Genomic DNA, 22347 nt, shown 5'->3' with positions numbered 1-22347 from the left:
CGTATTCCCTACCAAGAACCCAGACTCGCTTCAATTGCTAAGAACCAGAAATCCATCATTCAGATGGAACACGGGTGAATTGGAGCCACCAAGTTGGAGCCAGGTGGAGGTTTTCTCTGTTGACACAAAATCTGAGGGAGTCCAAAAGCTTGAGCACCATCTCATTTTGAGACAGTGAAGTAGTGGGAATGGAAGCCTCCATGTTGGTTTCCCGAGGGCACCTCTTCAATTGCACCTTTGGCCAGCAAGGAGAATACTTTCTCTGTATGGGGTGGAGAAGGCATTGTATTCAGTGCTGGACCCAAGGGGGAATGGTGTGGAATTTGATTTTGTGACTCTTTTGTACAATAGCCAGTTCCCATGCAAGTATCCAAAGTAATGCTTGTCGGTGCCATATAAAGCAGGTCTGCCCCCAAAATGGCATGGCATCATTGGGGGCAGCAGGCAAGGAAATGTCTTGGAGGCCTCCTCAGCCTTCTTGCATGTGGAGGACTGTTATTTAATAGCCAAGAAGATACTAGGAGGTTGAAAAGTTTGACAGCTCAAGGGTCCTTAGTACCAAAGGCAGGGACACGACTGCGTGGTCTGTGACACTAACTCAAATTCTGCAGATGCTGAAAAAGGCTGAACACCTTTTCCCAGAGAAAGAACTGATATTCTGACAGGCAGGCCAAGTAAGTCGCTATTCAAAGACCTAGCTCTGCTGAAGAATAAATCCTGAGGACCATGGCCTCCAATTCCTGTTCCTGCTCCTCAACAGTGGCCAAATGTGTTTTTTGAGATTTCTCTTTGATGATGATTTGAAGATTTCCCACTTTGATGATGATAGAATTCAGGTTTGAGCAAGAAGCCACTGTTCACTTCTTGTGCCTCGTAGAGATTCTCCAATCTCCATGATGTGGACAGCATGGATAAGGGCTTGAGTGAGGAAGCCTTATCAGACTGCCACAGGGCAGGAAGCCTTATCAGTTTGACAGCCAGGGCTAAGGTTCCATTTGTATTACTTCAAATACTGGGTGATTCATTTGAGTTTGAGTCTGGTGTACGTCAAGGCCTAAGGAGTGCACTATTCATACGACACATTTCATTAATGGTCTGCCATAATTGGAGAGCGGAGAGTTCTGATTTTCCACCCTATGGTCAGACAAGGAAATAAATGGGGGTGCCGATGAATAGGAATGCTGTCAAATTGGTATCCATGTCCATCTGAAAGAAAAGAAGGCTTCAGAAAGTCTGGCCTGTGGTTGTGTTGAGGCAGTGGTGATCATAGGGGCAGGTGATAGCAGAGATGGCCTAGAGCAGCCTTCCTCAACCTGGGGCGCTCCAGATGTGTTGGACTGCATCTCCCAGAATGCTGGCTGAGGCATTCTGGGAGTTGTAGTCCAACACATCTGGAGCACCCCAGGTTGAGGAAGGCTGGCCTAGAGGGAGCAGGTAGTGGAGCAATAGGAGAGATTCTAGTACTGACTGGGTGATGGGTGTAGAGGTTAAAGGTAGCAAGTAGAAGGGACCTTTACTCTCTACACTTACATGTGGTTGATAATGATGTCAGTGCTGAAACATGTGGTTGAGGTACCAAAGGTTGCTTGTAAGCCCTTCATTGAGTAGAGGTTGTCAGTACTGAGACCATTGAACAGGCCAATGTCACAATCATTGGAGTAGTGGGGCAAGGTGGTGGTCTTGAGATTGTGGTAGATGGCCTGATATCAAGGTGGAGATGTGGACAACACTGACGATGATATCAACAGTCCTTGTCAGGATAACCTTCATAGTGCCAAATAGCGATGCCAACAAATTGTAATTAGTTGGTTCATTAGTTGCAACTTGAGTGTTTGAAATGTTCACCTTTGTAGCAAACTTTGCTTACTGAGTTATGAACTAGTTACTAATTTCAGAATAGACTGAGAGCAGGCCGGGCCCAAGGCAGGTCACCACTTGAAGTGGGGACCCGCCGCTGCCTCCCTCACTCCTGATCTGCGCACCTTCCTGTTAGCGACCTTACTTTTCTTGGTGTGCTTCCCTTAAGGTGTTTCCACCTTCAGGAGCCGCAGTCTGGGACTTCTTACAATACTTTGCCTGACCTCGTGCAGGTGCTTTGTGGCTCCTGAAAGTGGAAACGCCTTATGGGCAGCATGCTGGCAAGGCGGGCGCACATATCCATGCCAGGAAAAGTAAGCCAGGTGAGCCGGGCCAGCTGGGTTGGGAGGTGCAAGAGCAGATGGGTGGCAAGGCAGGAGACACATGGGCAAGTGAGTGGCTGCTTCTTGGTCCTGCTGTCTGTCTGCAGGGCCAGCCATGCAGGCGACCAGAAGGACCAAGAAGTGGCAAAGCCTTTGGAAGGGGAGAGCAACACTCTACAAATACTCTGCTGCCTGCCGCACCCGCTTCCTCCCGCTTCATGGTAGGGCCAGTCCTGATTGTGAACTTCACAGCATGCATTTACATCACAGCATTTCTGAACATGCACTGAGTTTGTTGGATTAACATTCTTATCAACAGCTGGGGTCCTCCGGCAAGGAATTCTCCTTGATCTTTTGTCTTCACTGCCATTGCTCTGACTCTGTGAGGACTCAATGGCACCATTTGTCTCTTCTCCATACTGAACTGATGGGCAACAGTGAGTAAACATGACATAGAAAAACCATGTGGAAACAACCAATCAGGAAGGATACATAAGTTGGAGATGCATGACATCATGACACATTACGTGATTCCAAACTGAAGCTCCCAAGGTTCAGTTTGACACTGAACATGTGCAAAAACTTTTTAGTACAAAATGAAATCTCAAATTAAGGGAGAACTGTTGTTTGAGAATGCACGAATCATTGAATCATAGAATCATAGAATAGCAGAGTTGGAAGGGGCCTACAAGGCCATCGAGTCCAACCCCCTGCTCAATGCAGGAATCCACCCTAAAGCATCCCTGACAGATGGTTGTCCAGCTGCCTCTTGAAGGCCTCTAGTGTGGGAGAGCCCACAACCTCCCTAGGTAAGTGATTCCATTGTTGTACTGCTCTAACAGTCAGGAAGTTTTTCCTGATGTCCAGCTGGAACTTTCCGAGGAAATAACGAACTCATTTCGGGTAAGTTCACTGATCACTAAGGTGCCTGCAAGGTGGCAAGTCCCAACATTGTGGTGTTCTATGTGGTGAATGGTGGCTCCAATCACAGGATGGAGAGTGTCAGTATTAGTTTCAGGGCTTGCCCTCCAGGATAACCCCCATCCACAACAATCATCATAGAAATAAACAAACTATGCTGAATTTGAAGTTGCGCTTTGCGGGAAGGATAAGTCATGGTAGTATGCAGGATTACTGTATCCGAGTAAGTAGCATCACCTTTCAGAGAAGCCCCCACTACTCCGTGCCTTCTGTCTGAGCCATTGTTCTAGCAGTTCAGCAGCAATTCAAATAACGATGCAACATTCAGCCGCCTATGAAGTCAGACCATTTTGCTGTATGTCTGCATTAGGAGTGATTGACTGATCCAGTCAGAACTGCTGCAGAAACCCAAAAGAATTACCCCAAGTCTCTGCCGCCCTGCCTATCTCTGGTGCTCTGTGCCAATTGTAGCTTTTAATTAATTTCATATAGCAAGAGTCTCTGGTAATGGGCAGTGTCCAAGGCAAATGGAATTAGCTAAACATTAGCAACTAAGGCAACAGTAGAATTAAAGAGGTGGGGCAAAGGAATTGCCAACTGATAAAAGCTGTACAGTGTACTCACTTGGGCAAGTGTAATCTGGGCATTTCTTTTCTATAAAATAAACAAACAGACAAAATCACATTAAGGCACTCCTGTTACAGACAATGTTGAGCACCAATACAAGTAAGATAGTTTTCACATGGGTCCTTTCCCCCTTTAACCATCCTTTACCCTAGCTGTGAAGGGGCACACTGAAAGTTTGCCCATTGTCGCCTGTAATAGTGACTACAAATTAGAGATAGAGGAGAAATTAATTTGATTCACATTTTAATGCAAACTTAACTAATTCACACTTCCTGAACCAATATATTAATTGAAATACGGTTATACCTTCCATATTAACACCTTTCCTGATTTTGTGATGCAATTCTCCAGTTAAAAAAGTATGTACAACATGCATATATTAGGATGTTATGCATAAAAATAATATATAAAGAAAAAAGAATACAAAATGGATATTACTTGCAAAAATGCATATATTAGGTAGAATGTGAAAGCTCAGGGGAGAAAAAGGAAAAATTCAGGGGGGGGGGGAAAGGGTTTCCCCATTTTTTTCCAAGGACCTTTTGGTTTTCCCACAGAAAATTTGGAAAAAATGAGCAATTTTGGATTATGAAATATTTTCTTTTAGAATGATGAATAACATGTTTAATTGTCTGGGTCACTAAAGAACTAGCAGAGTGTATAGTCAAATAAACATGGCTGTCTAAAGCCATCCCAGGTCTCTATAGTCATTTATTTTCTCACCAGCATTTTTGTATTCATTGTGATTAGTGAGAACATATATTGGCTATTTTCTTGGACACACACCAACCCATAATCAAGCGTCAACTGCCCCCAAACTAGCACCAACCCCAAATGGTCTCACCCACCTTTGCATATCTCAGAGGTAACATTCTGTAGGAAAGTGTCGTCGAGTAGTTCAGCAAAGTTTTCCCGTTGTATAGACAAGCCTCCACAGGAAATGGATATTAATTGCTCAGGGTTTGGAGGAGCACTGTAAAGGTCACCAATACCCACTGGGACCACCTAGAGGGTGACAGAAATTTGTAGTGCTTATGCTCTTAAAAACCAATATTACACATGTTTTCTGATGTCCCAGGTAGAGTCCAAAGAATATAGAATGAAACTAATCCTTGACTTGAAGAATTTATAAAAGTGATTTGACAAATGTGATTTGACATGAGTGAATTACTCTAGTACCTATGCTATGGACTTTAATATTATTATTATTATTATTATTTATTTATTTATTTATTTATTTATATAGCACCATCTATGTACATGGTGCTGTACAGATAACACAGTAAATAGCAAGACCCTGCCGCATAGGCTTACAATCTAATAAGTTGTAGTAAACAGTAAAGAGGGAAGGAGAATGCAAACAGGCGCAGGGAAGTGTAAACAGGCACCGGGTAGGGTGAAGCTAACAGTATAGAGTCAGAACAAACTCAATATTTAAAAGCTATAGGGAAAAGAAAAGTTTTTAGCTGAGTTTTAAAAGCAGTGATTGAGTTCTCAAGTGTTCTGGAAGAGCGTTCCAGGCGTAAGGGGCAGCAGAAGAAAAAGGACGGAGCCGAGTAAGGGAAGTGGAGGTCCTTGGGCAGGCGAGAAGCATGGCGTCAGAGGAGCGGAGAGCACGAGCGGGGCGATAGTGTGAAATGAGAGAGGAGAGATAGGCAGGAGCTAGACCGTGAAGAGCTTTGAAGGTCAGCAGAAGAAGTTTATATTGGATTCTGGAGTGAATTGGAAGCCAATGAAGAGATTTCAGAAGTGGAGTGACCTGGTCAGAGCGGCGGGCCAAGAAGATGATCATAGCAGCAGAGTGGTGAACAGAAACCAATGAACTGATGTGAGACGAAGGCCACTGAGAAGAAGGTTACAGTAGTCCAACCGAGAGATAATAACATGCACTGGCATTAGATGCTCTGACTGTCATGCCAAGAAGAGTTCCCTTCCAGAAAATCTGTCATCAATCTAGCAAAGAGTTACACTAGATTGAATTCATGGAAATTAGACAGAAACTGAGTTGTAGCAGAAGAACGGATTATGTCCCCAAACTTTCTTTTGATCCAGCTTTCCTGATTCAGCCTGCCTTGGTGAATTTCAGAATGTATCTCATTAAGAAGCTTATTTAAGATTCATCCTAGCTTGCCTTGTCAGAATTTTTGCATACTTCCTACTGACCTTCTAAAATGTTAAGAATGATGAATTAATATCAACCTTCACCAAGTATCTGGCATTTACCCCCATCACATACAGGAACTTTACAGTTAAAACTAGACTATACTAGTATCACTCTCCCCACGCCTCGATGGCTTGCACTCATCTGTTTGCACAAGTGATGGGCCAGATCTACACTAGTCTTATAACGTTGCTAGTGTCCCTTTCTAACATGGTTCTCTGTATCATGGGGCACACTAGCGTGACTTTTAACGTTAGCTGTAATGTTACTGCAGGGCACATTGTTCAATTCTTTCTGTTGTTCTCCCTCTTCTCTGAGAGTAGCAGAGTTGCTGGGTTTGCTCCGCCTACTGCCTGCCTCATTCCTAGCCAGCAGTGCAGGGCAATAGTCATAAGCACACACAAACCTCCTCCCAAAACATCTTAACACCAGTCCCAGGGAATTGCCTGGGTGCATAGGAGCCAGCCACTTTGCTGAAGCTAAGCTGGGCTGGGTCTGGTCAGGGTTTGGATGGGAGACCAAATTGAAAAGTTTTAGCAGCAGCCCCGTTTTGGACTGGGAGCAGAGACCCTTGTTAATTTTCCTGCACACAGCTACAGTGATCCTTTGAGCGCTCCTCAGCTCCTTTGCAAAGAGGGGGGGAATGTCTAAAAAAAATCATAAAAAATCAACCGATGACCCAATTTGATTCAAATTTGGTATTTGAATTACTGTGTCAATTTTGGTGTCTTTATCTATAAAGCTTATGCAGATGTAAGCATTTGTTTAAAATCCTGCTCCTACGCCCACAGCAGCGGCTCGGGCGAATCTTTTGCAAAAGGAGCACAATTAAGGCAGGATGCATGGGAGTACTTCACAATAAAAGCAGATTCTAAGGTGGAAAACTTCTGAGTCCTTTGCATGCAATTGTCAGTGATTGCACAGTATAACGCTGGTGTGTTTTATCTGCTGTAGCAGATAAGATAGCAAACAGGGCGAAGGAAGGAGAACAGGAAGTGGGCGGAGCAAACCCAGCAGCTCTGCTACTCTCAGAGAAGAGGGAGAGGAAAACTACCGGTAGAACGAGGCACATGAATCTGTAGCTGCACTGGAACGAAGAAATAGAACCAGTAAGTACAACTCATTTACAACATTAGAGACCCAGGGTCACGTGACGCTGTGCGTCACAGTAACCCATTCTAAACGTTAGAATAACATCAGTGTAGATTCCCACCTGGTCTCCTGTGTAGCCTAATACTGCTGTCCTGATCTTTACTCAGAAGGAAGACACATTGATCCCAAGCCCTCATTTCCTATCCCTCCTCTTGCACCCTCCCTAATATTGATCTCACCTGGGTATTGACTTCACAGAGAACATTGAGTGGGGTTCGGTCTCGAAGTATGTCTGATCGTCCATCGGTGATGACTATGGCCACTCTTTTGTCAGAGGGAAACTGCCGCAGCAAGTTCTCCTTGGTGAACTGAAGAGCCTCCCCAGTAAAGGTGCCGCCAGCGATCCAGTGCAGGTTCTTCACAGCCCTTCCAACCAAGCATCAGTGAGGGTCAGCATCTGCTGCTGGAAGCAAAACTCCTTTCCTGGCAAAGAAATCTAAACGCGTCTCCCAGGGGCTCCTTTCTTGGCTTGCCTCACCTCAGAGAAGCTTGGCTTGTTCTCTCAACATACCTAAATATTTTTGGGTTAGCAATATGTTAAAGCAGGGGTGGGCAACATGGGGCCTACAGGCTGCCTATGCTCCCCAGCCCTCTTTGTGCTGCCCAAGTCACTGCTGCCCAATTGTCGCTGAATAGCGGCAGCTCAGTGGCACTGGGGGCAAAAAAGGGCGCGTTTTCATGTTAACACAAAGTGTGCAAAAGCTTGTTTTAAAGGGCGCACCAGTCAAGTCTTGGTGGCAATTCAGTAGCAGCGGTGATTTCGGCAGATGAGGGGGAAGTCTGGGGTGGGCTCTGGCAAAAGGAAATTGCCCCTGGATCCTCTGAAGTTACCCACCCCTGTGTTAAATGCTGGGGAGAAGCTGAGTCCTTGGAAAAGCTGAGAACTGAGAGAAAGATATTGCTGGAAAGACCTGGGAAAATGTCACCCTCTAGCTAGCTGGATGCATTGACCCTGGTTATTTTCTTACCTTTTTGCTCTTATGGTTTTGTTTGTAGTGGTAAATTTTGAAGTGAAGGCATTCATTATGACAGCCCCCATAGCTACGCCCCCCAGAGGAGTCCAAAAATTCAACAACAGCTGTGTTGATACATATCAGCAAACCAGTCCTAGCATTTTTCACCTCTGACAAGGCTAGGTGTCCAGATGGGTTCCCAATTGAATGGTATAAGACATTTTCTACTTTTCTAGCTCCAGAACTTTATCAACTTTACAAATATATAGCTGAAACGGGTTCACTTCCTTCATCGCTAAATGATGCTTATCATACTAATTGTGCTAATTATTGACCGATTTTGCTAATAAACATTGATATTAAAATATGAACAGCAATTTTAGCTGATAGATTGCAACAAGTCATTACAACATTGGTTGGACCAGATCAAGTGGAATTTATTAAAAGCAGGCAGGTGGCTTATACTTTGAGATTTGTTGTGGATCTGATAGCTTTAAATACAGAAAGAATTGACCAGATGGCCATGGTCTCCTTGGACGCTGAGAAGGCCTTCGACAAAATTCATTGGAAATTTACTACATTGAGTAATTTTTGTTTTCTAATGGGATTTTTGAAGGTTAGAATTTTATATTCATCCCCAAGAGCAAAAGTTATGACCATTAGCTGATTGTCGCTGTCGGCTTTCTTCATGCTTGGGCAAGGTACTAGGCAAGGGTGTCCGCTTTCCCCATTGCTATTTGATCTGTTTTTGGAAACCCTGGCTTTGCCATTAGACAGAATAGTAGTATTCACGGGTTTGTACATGCTGACTTAGAATTTAAAATAATTCTTTACGTTGATATTTTATTGTTTATTTCTAAACTCCAGGCATCTATTCCTGCTTTGATGAAATTGATTAATACTTTTGGTGATCTGTCTGGTTATTCAATTAATTGGTCAAAGTAAGTACTGATGCTGACTGGAGATAGCATTTTTCCTAGTGTGTTGCCTATTGGTCAATTTCGATGGTGCCCTGCTTTTATTACCTATCTAGGAATACTTATTCTCAGAGATTTATCTCAATTGTTCAAAATGAATTTGAATAAACTGATTAGTGAGATTGCACGAGATATAGACAGATGGGCACCATTAAAGTTGAGACTGTGGGGTTAAGTCAACACACTTAAGATTAATATTATGTCTCAAACGTCTATGTTATGTATGGGATTCCTTTACTTATACCTGGTAAATACATTCAACAACTTAATGCTTTATTTCAGAAATTCTTCTGGGGTCCTACCCCACCTCAGATATCCTTGAAATGGATACAGCTTCCAATTAAAGAAGCTGGATTTGGTTTTCCAGATCTTGCTTTGTACCATCAGGCCTATCTATTCGCATGTACTAAATTTTGGTCTTTACCACTTCGTTTAGATTTGCCACCCTGGTCAATTCTGGAATCCTTATGGTTAGAACCTCTTCTCAAATGAATGTCACTCGGTTCTTGACATATTAGAATAAATACCCCCCTCCCACAATCTTGGCCACTGGAGAAGGGTGGCGTACAATATCATGCCAATTACATTTTGATCCGTACTCTCATACAAAATTAACTTTATGGGGAAATCCAGATTTTAAGAATTGGAAAGGAAGTGTTTTTGTGGAGGACGTGTATGGATAAGCCGATTTCTACTTTGGATTAATTAATAGGACCAGACATCGACTTTTTGTCATGTTCTGTTTTACGTGTTAAATATAATTTACTTACACAGCTGAATGGTGATAGTGAATGGTGTTTTGTAAAGCTAATTGGTCTTAATTGCTCATTTAAGACCAAGGCCACAGCTAGACCTAAGGTTTATCCTGGGATCATCCAGGGTTTGCCCCTGCCTGAGCACTGGATCCCCTGTGTGTCACCTAGATGAACAGGTTTGACCCCAGGATGATCCAGGGATAAACCTTAAGTCTAGCTATGACCCAAGCCTCCAGATGCTGCCCCTTATGCCTGGAACACTCTTCCAGAACATTTGAGAACTACAAGTTCAACCACAGCTTTTAAAGCTCAGCTAAAAACTTTTCTTTTTCCTAAAGCTTTTAAAACTTGATTTTGTTCTGACTTTATACTGTTAGTTTTACCCTACCCAGTGCCTGTTTACCCTACCCTGTGCCTGTTTGCTTTCTCTTCCCCTCCTTATTGTTTTATTATGATTTTATTAGCATGTAAGCCTATGCGGCAGGGTCTCGCTATTTACTGTTTTACTCTGTACAGCACCATGTACATTGATGGTGCTATATAAATAAATAATAATAATAATAATAATAATAATAATAATAATAATAATAATAATAATACTTTGCATTATAACAGGTTGCTGAGATAATTCCCAGCTACTGTGAGGTTGCAGCTAAACTCAGGGGCAACAGGGAAGTCTGAAAGGGTGGGGTGGGGGTGACATTGCACACCTGGAAGCTCTGGCTCCACTACACTGCTACGCTTGTGGGCACATATGTCATAATCATTCAGACGTTAAAACCCTTTTTTCCTAATAGTAAGAGTTTTTCAGTAAACATTTAAAATTGTGTTGCTTGTTGCACCCTATTCCACCTCTAAAAGCAAAACACATCAAGATGTTTACAAGAAACCCAGGCTGCTTGGTGGGGGCATCCAGGGAAAACAAAGACTTCTACCTGGTGGCAGGGGAAAGGTCCTTGGAAGGGACAGGAATGGGGTGCACGATGGGTCCTGGTCTCCCTTCCACATACAGCTCACGGCATAGCTGTTCCTGTGACAGTCATGTAGAGGTGTCACATATAAAACGGAGCACAAGGACTCCTCTGTAGCTCACTGACATCTGAACTAAACTTACTCCTTGAAGGCTCCAATGTTACCAATGTTGTTAGCTCCCATGGCTACCAGTTCCTGGGTATTGTCATGGCTGTACTGCACAACACCAACGTGGGATTCTCCTTGAGCAAACTGTTAAAGAAAAGTTAGAGATCAAATTATTTTTTTAGGCCAAATGTTATCATAGTGAAAGACATCAAGGAAGGTTTGTAACGTTTGGGAAATGTGTTGGCAACATGTTTTGGGCCAGATGGGATTCTTGGGATTGTTTCTTTTGACTATGCTGCGCGTTTTGAAAGCGAGCTTCAGTTCTTTCTAGTAGATGTGACTCATGCAAGCCTTACCGTCACATGTTCATCTTTGATCAGTCTGTCAATGACCTTAACGATGAAATCCTTAGCAATCTGGAAGTTCTGCAGGCCAATGCTCTCTGAGCTGTCCAGAACAAACAGCACGTCGACGGGACCACACTTGCACTCTGTAACAAAGCACAGGGCCACAGCATAGAAGCAGGCGTAGTAGTATGAATACTTTATATCTTCTAGATGCTGAACCCTTTGATCGCTGTTATAGCGCTACTAAATGCTAGCGGTGTTCTTGCTGATTTCAGCCTCAATTCAGACATGTCAAAACATGATTTGTGCTAAGCATAGTTTAGAACTCAGCTGTGCTTAGCATTTCTAAATGCACAGGCAAGTCATCATGTACAGTCTGCACTCCACTCTCCCAATATATCCAGAGGCAGAGCAGTACTCAAATTACAGTTAGCACAAACTATAAATTGCAAATCTACTTCAAATCATGGTTTTTTTCTCTTTCTAGTTTATGAAAACACATTTTATAGTAACAAAAATTAAAAACACAAAAATTAAAAACACTTAGCCACTCTATAACATAATACATAAATGACAAACATTAGGTTATTAAATTTGAATTAATTACAACAAATCAGTGCTGAATTTCCTTGATGTTGAGATTTGTGTTAAGAATGGATGCCTGAGGGGTGGCGGGAACTTCTAATTCTTATTTGAGGTATGATAGTTACCATCCTGCACATATTAAGTGTAATTTGCTTTATTCTCAGATGGTTAGTTTATGAAATCATAGTGATATCTTTAGGTAAAAAGGCTGATATTTTAACAAATCAAGTTTATGTTAGAGGATACCCTTTGAAATGCTTGAAAAGGGTTATAAGCAATAAATAGGGACAGAAGGAAGTATTTGCAACCAGGAACCAACAAAATACATTGGATTGGATGGTGATTCCATGAACATTTGAAGGCTAGTCTAATAAATTTTGTGTTCTAAATAAAAATATCGGTGTTTACTTAAGGATGTACTTGGATGTTAACATGGCCTTTTGTTGCCTAACATAAATGCAAACAAAATTTAAGAGATATATTGATCTATAATACCTGTAAGCCTAAATTATTGTTCATGGATAAAGTATTAGGTAATTTATTAGGTGAGAAAGTATTAGATAATTTTCTCTGTGGGCCACACAGCGCAAGTATTAATTGTCAAATTGGCAACAGCAAAGCAATGTAATAATCAATGTTAACACTTACCAAAGCACTTACTGACAATGAAAGAATGTGTTTTTCCTGGTTAACTTAATCTACACTGCATTTCTACATTTAATGTCCCTGCTCCTGGTCAGTCAAAAGACAGATCAGGGAATAGAGATTCAGCTTGTGCTGGATCCCTGAAGACACAGGTCCGCAGCTTGGGTGCACTTCTGGATTCAGCCCTGAGCCTGGATGCCCAGGTTTCGGCAGTGGCCAGGAGTGCATCTGCACAGTTAAAGCTAGTGCTCCAGCTGCGCCCGTTCCTAGAGATGTCGGACCTGGCCATGGTGACACATGCCTTAGTTACATCCCAATTGGATTACTGTAACGCGCTCTACGTGGGGCTGCCTTTAAAGAGTGTTCGGAAACTCCAGCTGGTTCAAAGAGCTGCAGCCAGATTGTTGACCGGGACTAGTTACAGGGAGCAGACAACTCCCCTGTTAAAACAGCTCCACTGGCTTACAGTCTGTTTCCGGGCACAATTCAAAGTGTTGGCTATGACCTATAAAACCCTGTACAGCTTGGGTCCAGGTTATCTGAAAGACTGTATTCTCCCTTATGAGCCTGCAAGTGCTTTGATGTCTTCTGGGGAAGCCCTTCTTTCAATCCCACCACCATCACAGGCGCGCCTGGATGGGAACGTGGAAGAGGGCCTTCTCGGTGGCTGCTCCGGTGCTCTGGAACTCTCTTCCCAGGGAAGCTAGACTGGCTCCCTCCTTGATGTGCTTTCGGAGGCAGGCAAAAACATTTTTGTTCCAGCAGGACTTTGGTGATTAACCTGGGCCTCCATCTGTGCTAAGGACTTTTAAAATTGTCATGTATTTTAAATGTTTTGTTTTAATAGTGGAATATATTTTTAATATTGGAATATATTTCTATTCATAGGTTTTAAAATGTATATGTTTAAATTTTGAAAGGCCGCCTTGAGGCCCAATAATGGGCAAAAGGTGGGATACAAATAAATATAATAATAATAATAATAATAATAATAATAATAATAATAATAATAATGATAATTAGAAGGGCTGTTCATGCATCTCTGGGATACCAACATGCATGTATAGATATGGCAGCTAGTTTTATTTATTATTTATTTATTATTTATAACATTTATACCCCGCCCTATATCATTAAGTTCTCAGGGTGGCGTACAGATAAAAGCATACAGTATAAAACAGTATACACAGCTAAAAACTAATTAAACCATAAACCAAGTTAAAACAATATATAATTTAAAAGCAGTAAAACAATTAACACCGTTAAAACAATGTGCCATCTTAGTGAATTTAACCATTAAAAGCTTTGTTAAAAAGCCATGTTTTCACTTGGCACCGGAATAAAACCAGCGTTTTAGACATGGTGGCCAATTTAACTATTTAAAATTGTGGCAGCAAGCAGCAATTGCAATGGGCTGACGCCAGGGTGATGGTGATAGGTGGCCGCATGAAGCAGCAGGCAGCATGAAGAGTGACCCTCCCTCAACTAAACCTTAATGATGACGCTAGAGGGTGGTTAAAGAAAAACGAAACTACGTTGTTAAAGAAATTGGAAAAATGACACTCACCACAGCAAGCTAGGAGAAAGGAAGGGGGAAAACACAATATACTGAGAATCAATGCTTTATACACACATTGCAAACCTAAAGAACGCTGAAATTAAATGCATACAGCATTTCTGATCAGGAAAAAAGCATAGCATAAAACCGTTAAAAATGTTTCCTTTCATATTAGGTAAACTTTAAAATGTTTCCCAGGTCTCAGATATTAATTTCTTTCTCACTTACAGAATATGCTGTTTAGCAAATAGAAAAGAAAGAAATATAATCAAAATGCTGAAAGCCTTTACACATGCGTGCCAATTTTATGAATGCCTGATGTATCTGCAGTTTAACCAACTCCCTTGTTGACTTCCAAACAAGGATGTTTTGGAAGAGAATATATACAAGAAATCCCAACTTACAGTGCTATACAAACATAAGAGAGTTGCTCAACTAGTTAAAAATGGCATGCAAGTAGCATGTACGGAAGGAGGCCTTTTCCAAAAATTGTAAAAATTGCTCTTATCATTTCTTTGCCATTTATGGAATGAAAGTAATAGTTTGCTTGCTTGATATCCAAATAGTAGGTAGAACCATTTATTAGTTCCAAAATATAAATAATAAAAACACATTTGCAGCCCGATTCTTTGTACTGCTTTGCCAAGGCAGCGGGACAAAGAATCAGGTCCCAGGGTACTTTCCCTTGGGTACACACAGGAGATAAAGTGCTGGTGCAGTAATAGTCCCTCTCAATATTGGGTTGTGCCAATAACTTTTTAAAATTGGGTTAGAGGTAGATAAGAAGCAAGAACTCCTCTGGGTTTAATCAGATGGTTCTGGAGGATTTTCCAGTCCACAGGCCTTGCACTGCTGTCAAAACCCTGATTGATTTCTGAAACTCATATGACTTGGGCAATTAGCACAATCTCTTCTAGGCATCCTTTTCTACCAGCCAGAGCAGAATTGGCTCCCTGGGCTTCCAGAAAGCTATGCATGATGAAATAATTGGGACAATGACAAGAGGAGGCAGATGGAAACAGATCAATAGCAAGTCTACTTTAAAACTGGAAAGTACATATTTGGTAGGGTGACCCTATGAAAACGAGGACAGGGCTCCTGTATCTTTAACAGTTGTATTGAAAAGGGAATTTCAGCAGGCGTCATTTGTATATATGGGGAACCTGGTGAAATTTCCTCTTTATCACAACAGTTAAAGCTGCAGTGCCCTGCCCTCTTTTAAATCTGGTCACAGTATAGCTGCAGTATAGCTCCTGCAGCTTTAACTGTTGTGATGAAGAGGGAATTTCACCAGGTTCTCCGTATATACAAATGACGCCTGCCGAAATCCCCTTTTCTATGCAACTGTTAAAGATACAGGAGCCCTGTCCTCCTTTTCATAGGGTCACCCTAGATTTGGAAGCCTACTTAGTAGGAGAGATTGTGTCGAAGAAATAATATTTTTTGCTAGGTGGGGAGGTGATGAGAGGCATATTGTGTCCTATTGATTCACCTGGACCTCTCAGCAGCATTTGATAGTATCAACCATGGTTTCTTTCTGGAGTTCTCCTCTTGGCTGAAAGCAAGTGGATCCACCTAGTATTGCTGAAAGGCTATATTATCTCTCCTGGTGTTTATCTACTACAAGAGGTCAGTAATGTGTTGAATAAGTGCTAATTGTAATGAACCACCCAGAAAGCTTCAGCTATAGGTCAGTATAGAAATGTATTAAACAAACAAACGAACTGAAGCTCAATCCAGTTAAGACAGAGATACTGTTGGTGGAAGGTTTCTCAATCCTAGGAAGTGATATTAAGCCTGTTCTGGATTGGATTGTTCTTTTCTTAGGAACCAGTTTAGCCACTTGGTGAAACTGCTTGATCCAACATTGTTGCTATAAGTCCAGGTGGCAACAGCAGATTGCACTGCTTTCTAACAGCTTTAGTTGGTGCAACAGCTACACCCTTTCTTGCAAAGAGATGACCTGACTACAGTTACCTATGCTCTTGTAATATCCAATTCCAGTACTGAAAAAGCTTCACTGGCTACCAGGTATTTCCCAGGCTCAGTTCGAGCTGCTAGTATTGCCCTTTAAATAAGTGACCTGGCACCAGGGAATCTGAAAGGCCACCTTCTTCCAGGCCAAATTGGGGTGATGGTTTAGTAAAGCCAACAGGCTGCCATTACTTGGTATGGTATCATGGTTTCTGGCATGGTTATGGTTGGTTTGGCAAGAGTTGAAGTCAAATACTTACAACACATTCTCATGATGATATCTAAAATTTCGCATTCCTAAAAACAAAGGAAGAAAAGTTGGCCTCATCCAGATGCTGGAGATAAAGAATTTCTGTCCCCAATTAGCCAGGTCCTTCAACTGTAGGACCAGACATAGAAAATACCCCCTGTCATGTTTACAGTGAATTCAGCAAGCAAAATTCTGGAAACCTATAGCACATAAAGCATAGCATGTTTTCAAGGGCTTTTCCTGAGAGGGCCGTCAGCATTTGTGGAGCATTGAACAATATACAAGAAGTAAAGACAGATATTTCCAATAGAAAAGATCACACCATCATTTTACTCTTTATTTTGGACTAAAGCCATGGATCCTTGTTATTGAGAATAGGTAAGGCCCATGACTTCCTTGAAAAAATGAGAACTTGATCTGCCACATTTGAAGTTGTTCCTTCCTAGCTGACCAAAGCATAGAAGATAATGAGCTTAAAACAAATCCACTGTTTATATAATACTGTAGTGAACATCTGCTCTGCTTGGCTTTGCTGAATACTTCCCACCAGACTCTTTTAGCCCTCCATGCTTCATAACATAGAGAATGACAGACACCATATAAGATGAGTTGCACTCACATCTGGTCCTGGAGGGCCTATGGGTCCTGGAGGTCCCTGCAAAACAAAACTATTAGAGAAGTGCCAAGAGAACCCTCAGTTACATCAGACAAATTCCAGAGGGGAAGCGATGCAAAAGACAGCTGTGACCCAAAGTCTGGCAGAGTCCCATGATGCCCCAATGGCTGATGAAATGACACCGCCATGTTTGAATTTGTTCATTGACGGAATTACCATGTACTTTGGTAAAAAGAGTTATGTTCATTAGGTGACCACTTGATATAATTCATGTCAGATAATTATCCCAATTCACTTAATCATTACTAAATATTTGCAACTAACTTAGGTTCTATTTCTCTTGTTGCGGTAAGTTTAATTGGATGGGAGCCAATGTGCATAAGAGAAATGGATAAATGGGGACCAAGCGTGGGTCTGTGTCTGTGTGTGTATGGATTTGTGGGGTGCCCAGCTTTGGCAGCAGCCCCACCACGGCCGGCATGCAACCTCCAACAGTTTGCCCCCAAGGAAATGCAGACCTCAGGCGGAGGGCGGAAGAAGTCCCCCACCCCTGGCCTACCCTGTTTAGCTATCATGAAATGGGTGTTCCGCTCTTTCATAACCACAATTACTTACTGGCGTGCCCTCCGGTCCTCTGTACCCTTTGGCTCCTTTCATGCCTCTGATCCCAGTGGTGTTGCTCTGAAGGAAAAGAAAGACATTCATTTCCATATATAGGTGGGCCACAATATTAGCTCTGTTAGAGAAGATATTTATGTTAGAAGGATTAGCCAGGTGTTCCCTTTACCTGAATGCGGATGATCGGTTTCTGTACACATCACATTTTCCATATGTTACCCTTTCTGCTATACCTCTGATGAAATAACACTCAAATAAGTCCCAAATTGTTTTTATTACTACCTCTGAAAGCTCCCTCCCATAAAGTGTGGCAGTGAGTTTTATAGGTTACGCATTGCATGAAATACTAATGCCCTGTTCTTCATAATTTTATAAAACTCCATCATTTCCTTTGTGTGTGTGTGTGTGTGTGTGTGTGTGTGTGTGTGTGTGTGTGTGTGTGTAATCCCCAAATGCTACAGTCTTTTTCCAGAGAAGGTACTCCAACCACTTGTGGATTTTGATTGCTCCCTTTTAGAATGAGAACTGTACACAATATTCAATATGCAGCCTCTCTCTCTCTCTCTCTCTCTCTTATATAACACTGCCCATTGTATTTTCAGTCCCTTTCCTAATAATCATGACTAACAGCCATTGATAATCTTATTCTACATGAATTGTTTAATTATGTTTTAAAGTTGTCTTGTATTAGTAAATCTCACAATTTGACTATGCACTCTTGTGTGAAGTACATTTATCCATCTTGACTTTTTCTGATCTCTTTCCTGAAATGTCACAGCTGGTTCAGACCCAACCAGTATGTATAGGAATTTAGGATTTTCTGTCCCAACGTATATTTTACATTTACACTGAATTTCATTGCCCCAGTTTAGAGAGATCTTTCTGCAGCTCTTCAGTCTGCTGTAGATTTTGCTATCCCAAACCAAACACATACTTCCAACTAGCCCTATACGCATAATGACAGATGTTAATGCAACGGGCAAGGTACACAATATTCTATGGTTCCTCAATAAGAAGCTATTTACTACAATTAAAGACAACTTCAGGGGATTGCCAAATGCAAGACATAAAGCTACAAGTTTTGTAAAACATATTAAGGCTACAATTGTATGTGCCATTATATTATTATTATTATTATTATTATTATTATTATTATTATTATTATTATTATTATTATTATTATACTTCCCACCAGAAAAAGAAGTCTCAAAGGGCAGACTCCAATAGGGAACTTTAATTCCTACAAATTCCCTTCTGCCCCACCAATTCCCTTCCACAGGTAATGGGTCCTACTGATGATGTTGTGCAAGTGGGAACAACCATTTACGTGAAGGAGATTTTAGCAGTTCCTAGAGAAAGCCCCCAAATGAGTGGGGCTCCCAGTTTCTGGGAGGATGCAGGTTGATGGAGGTCCATCATGTGAGCTCCACCAACCTGCCTCCTTCCAGAAATGAGCCTTTTCGCTCGTTTCCAGTTTCCCCAAAAGCACCAAATTGATGTTGCACAAGCAGTGGAAACAGGGGTGCAAATGAAGCACAGGGTATAAAAAGCATCTATTGGAATCTGCCCAAAGCAACGTACACACAATAAAGAAATCCATAATTAATATAAGGGGGGGGGAACCCCAAAATCAATATAACCAGCACAATAATATAAATATAAATAAAATAAATAAAAATAAAGAGCATAAAAATATAGTCAAAAAACAATTGAATACAAAAAGTGTTCATTCACAATACACAAAATCCCTCCCCACAATCTAGAGTGAACGCTAGAAAAGAGGTCCGAACCACTAGGCCGTAACTAATATCCAAAATGCCTGGTAAATTAATTATGTCTTCATCTGGTACTGAAAAGATAACAGTGGCCCTTTCTATACCTAAGGATTATCCCAGGAAAATGGAGGCATCGTCCCTGCCTGCTCCTGGGATCCCCTTGCATGCACATGGATGATCCCGGGATGATTCCTGGAAAAAAGGCAGGTGTAGAATGGCCAGTGTCAACACCAGATGGGCTTCCTTTGGGAGAACATTGAGCACTATCACCAAAAAGGTCTGTTACTGAACTGCCCTCCACCTAGCTTCCCTTGGAGGGGGCACACGGAGAATGGCCTCTGAAGCTGACCTCAGAAACTGGGGAAGTTCATATGGATAGAGGCAGTCCTCAAGGTATTGGGGTCCAATGCCAAGTAGAGTTTTACAGGTTAAAAGCAGCACTTTGAATTTGGACCAGGAACAAATTGGCAAAGAGTGCAGGTGAGCCAGAAGCAGACGTATATGTCCACATTGTCTAGTCAACTTCTGACAAGTATCATATATCCCATTCTTTACTTACTTCCAGCCCAGGGTCTCCAATCTCTCCTTCATCACCTTTTGGACCAGGATAGCCTTTAGTACCCTGAAAAGGACAGAGCAAAGACCATCTAGTGGAAGCATACAAACCGGGTAGAACAGACTTCTGCAGTCAACAATGAATGACACTTGCTTATGGGTCAGGGCAACCACAGCACTCTCTCTTCTTGACGGAGTGGTCAGCTGCATGCAGGGAAAAGTCACCAGATGGTTTCCAAATTAATTTGGTCCATTGGAATTGTTTCTAAGCTACATTCCAATGCACTGAACATTTTGGGGGCAATTGGGGGGGATGTGGATATAGCCTCTCATATACTATTATTTAAGTCTGCAATAGGACTGTCAGCCAAGGAAAGGTATTTCAGTTCAGATAATGAGCTCTCTCAATTTTGTACTGGATTAATTCAACCTTGGAATTCATAAGATCTTCCCAAGTCCATCTAAGAGCTCAGAAGAGTGCCCACCCATACCCCTGCCAATGTTCACTGCAGCCTCCATCCTCTCCAAATCACCCCCTTCACTGGTGGCAGATGTAGCAGTAGTGAGCATGGGAAGAGAGATTTTTTCCCTTCCTTCTATGCAACTCTCACACATTGATTAGCAGCGTACTTAGGAAATATAGTCCTTCTGAGAGCAATAGCTGGCACTGGTCAGGAAAGGAAGTGGAGTATACGTTGGGAATGGGCTGGTGCCTCTGGCACCCAAACCTGGTGGGAACAGGGAAGCTGGAAGATCTGCTCTAGATCATTTATTTTAATCTGAGCTGGAGAAGAAATTTAGGGAAAGCTTCCCTCACCTTTAAGGTGAGCTTTCCAAGCCCTAAAAGTTCTTCCCTAAGCCTCAGCTTGGAGAAGTTTGCCAACATCCTGCTTTTCAGTTTAAATTGCTTAATTTAGGGAAGGAAGGCGGTTTGAGGTTGAGACTAAGACTTACATTAACTCCGGGGGCACCTCTGATGCCAGGATATCCCTTGGGAAGAGAAGGAAGATAGGAAGTTAAATCAGAAGAACATAAATGGTAACAAGTTTGTATAATGTTCTATCTAAAGTTTTGGCATTTTTGAATGAAACTCACTGGGAAGCCAGGGAAACCGTCTGTACCATTTCCTGGTGGGCCATCTTCTCCCTAGGAAGAAGTTGAGAAGTCAGTAGAAGTCAAAGTTGAGTCTATTAAGGATATTTATAATTTCCAAAATTTTCAGCTGACATATGAAAAATTGGCAGTCACATAAAAGCAATGAAAAGATCCCTACCAAATAAAATATCACATAAAATATTAACAATCCCCAGAAGACAATCAGCTTAATCAACCAACATGCAGGCCAAAGTCTGCCTAAACAAAATGTTTTGGGGAGGCAGGGATATGACACCAGAGAGGAGGCCTTGCCTATCTTGCGAAAGCAGAGTGTTCCAAAACGTGGGTGCCACAATTGAGAGTGCCTCCCCATCAACCACGGCTCAGATGGGACAGATCACCCCAAAAGGCCTTTCCCAATAACAAGATCATACAACAGAAGATGGCCCTATCAATTTCCTGATTTGAAACCACTTAGATCTTTAAAAGCAATAACCAGCATTTTGAATCATGCTTGGAAACAGATCCGTAGCTACTGCCACCAGTGTACCAAAGGAGTTGCATTCTACCCTTCACAAAAGTGGTCCCAGTCAGCAGCCTAGCTGCTGTGTCCTGCACTAGCTGCAATTTTTGGATGGTTTTCAAAGTCAGCCTCACATGTTACAGCAATCTAATTTACATGAAACCAAGCCATGAGTGACTGTGACCAAGTCGATTTCCCCCAAGTACAAGTGCAGTTGGCCGCGCCTGGTGAATGTAGCCCCAAATTATGCCACTTACCCTTTCTCCCATCATGCCAGTGTCACCAGGTAATCCAGGTGGCCCAAGCAGTCCTTTAGGGCCCTATGCAGTAAAAAGGGAAATAGCGATGATTGCTGATTTATGAGCATTCCATTCCAGTTTGGAAATCATTTGATGTTCCACAGCTGGGGAGTGTTCACCAAGTAGGCCTTCCTTTGTGTCACTACCAAATGCATCTCTGATGGTCTTGAAAGAAGGGCCTCTCCTGAAAATCTTAAGAACTGGGTTGGCTTTTATGGGAGAAGGCAGTCTTTCAGGTAGCCTGGTTTCAAGCTATAGAGAGAGCTTTATAGTTCATAGCCACCAGTACCTTGAATGCCACCCAGAAACATGTTCTCTAAAAATGTTTGCAAATTCCCAAACTTGCATTTGCATTTGCAAAATGTGCACTTCCTGTTCGAATTGTGCACATTTCTCATTTGAATGAACAACAACAAGAAGTCACAAACAAGAATGGGAGTGAGTTGAACTGAGCTTTGATGTGAACCGCCCAGGGAGCTTAGGCTATTGGGCAGTATAAAAATGCAGTAAATAAATAAATAAATAAATAAAGTCCAGAGAATTTCGGTGAGCTAAAGTATTCCAGGTTCTTTCACCTTTAGCTGTACTAAAGGGCATTAATTACCAAAGGGCATTAATTTGGACAAAATGTGGCAGTTAGTTGCAATTTATTTTCAGGGGGGGGGGGAAATCTAGCCTGTAGGGATACTTCCTTACTAACT

At 42.0% G+C, this 22347-nt stretch overlaps 1 protein-coding gene across 1 annotated transcript in view; it reads right to left on the bottom strand.

Annotated features, from left to right (window-relative positions):
* The window catches only part of COL6A1 (collagen type VI alpha 1 chain), a 78315-nt gene that overhangs the window by 9526 nt on the left and 46442 nt on the right, over positions 1-22347 (bottom strand). Inside the window, exons 22-34 of the mRNA XM_063116063.1 lie at positions 21605-21667; positions 20825-20875; positions 20684-20719; positions 19734-19796; positions 17397-17462; positions 16785-16820; positions 16176-16212; positions 13951-13959; positions 11163-11296; positions 10841-10950; positions 7221-7407; positions 4577-4733; positions 3726-3755 (exon numbers count right to left, since the gene is read on the bottom strand). Of these exons, the coding sequence (XP_062972133.1) occupies positions 3726-3755; positions 4577-4733; positions 7221-7407; positions 10841-10950; positions 11163-11296; positions 13951-13959; positions 16176-16212; positions 16785-16820; positions 17397-17462; positions 19734-19796; positions 20684-20719; positions 20825-20875; positions 21605-21667 (979 nt within the window). The remainder of the gene's footprint in view (positions 1-3725; positions 3756-4576; positions 4734-7220; positions 7408-10840; positions 10951-11162; positions 11297-13950; positions 13960-16175; positions 16213-16784; positions 16821-17396; positions 17463-19733; positions 19797-20683; positions 20720-20824; positions 20876-21604; positions 21668-22347) is intronic.

The sequence above is a fragment of the Elgaria multicarinata genome, chromosome 2, assembly GCF_023053635.1.
Source record: "Elgaria multicarinata webbii isolate HBS135686 ecotype San Diego chromosome 2, rElgMul1.1.pri, whole genome shotgun sequence".
NCBI lineage: Eukaryota > Metazoa > Chordata > Lepidosauria > Squamata > Anguidae > Elgaria > Elgaria multicarinata.
This window is presented reverse-complemented; position numbering and strand designations above follow the sequence as displayed.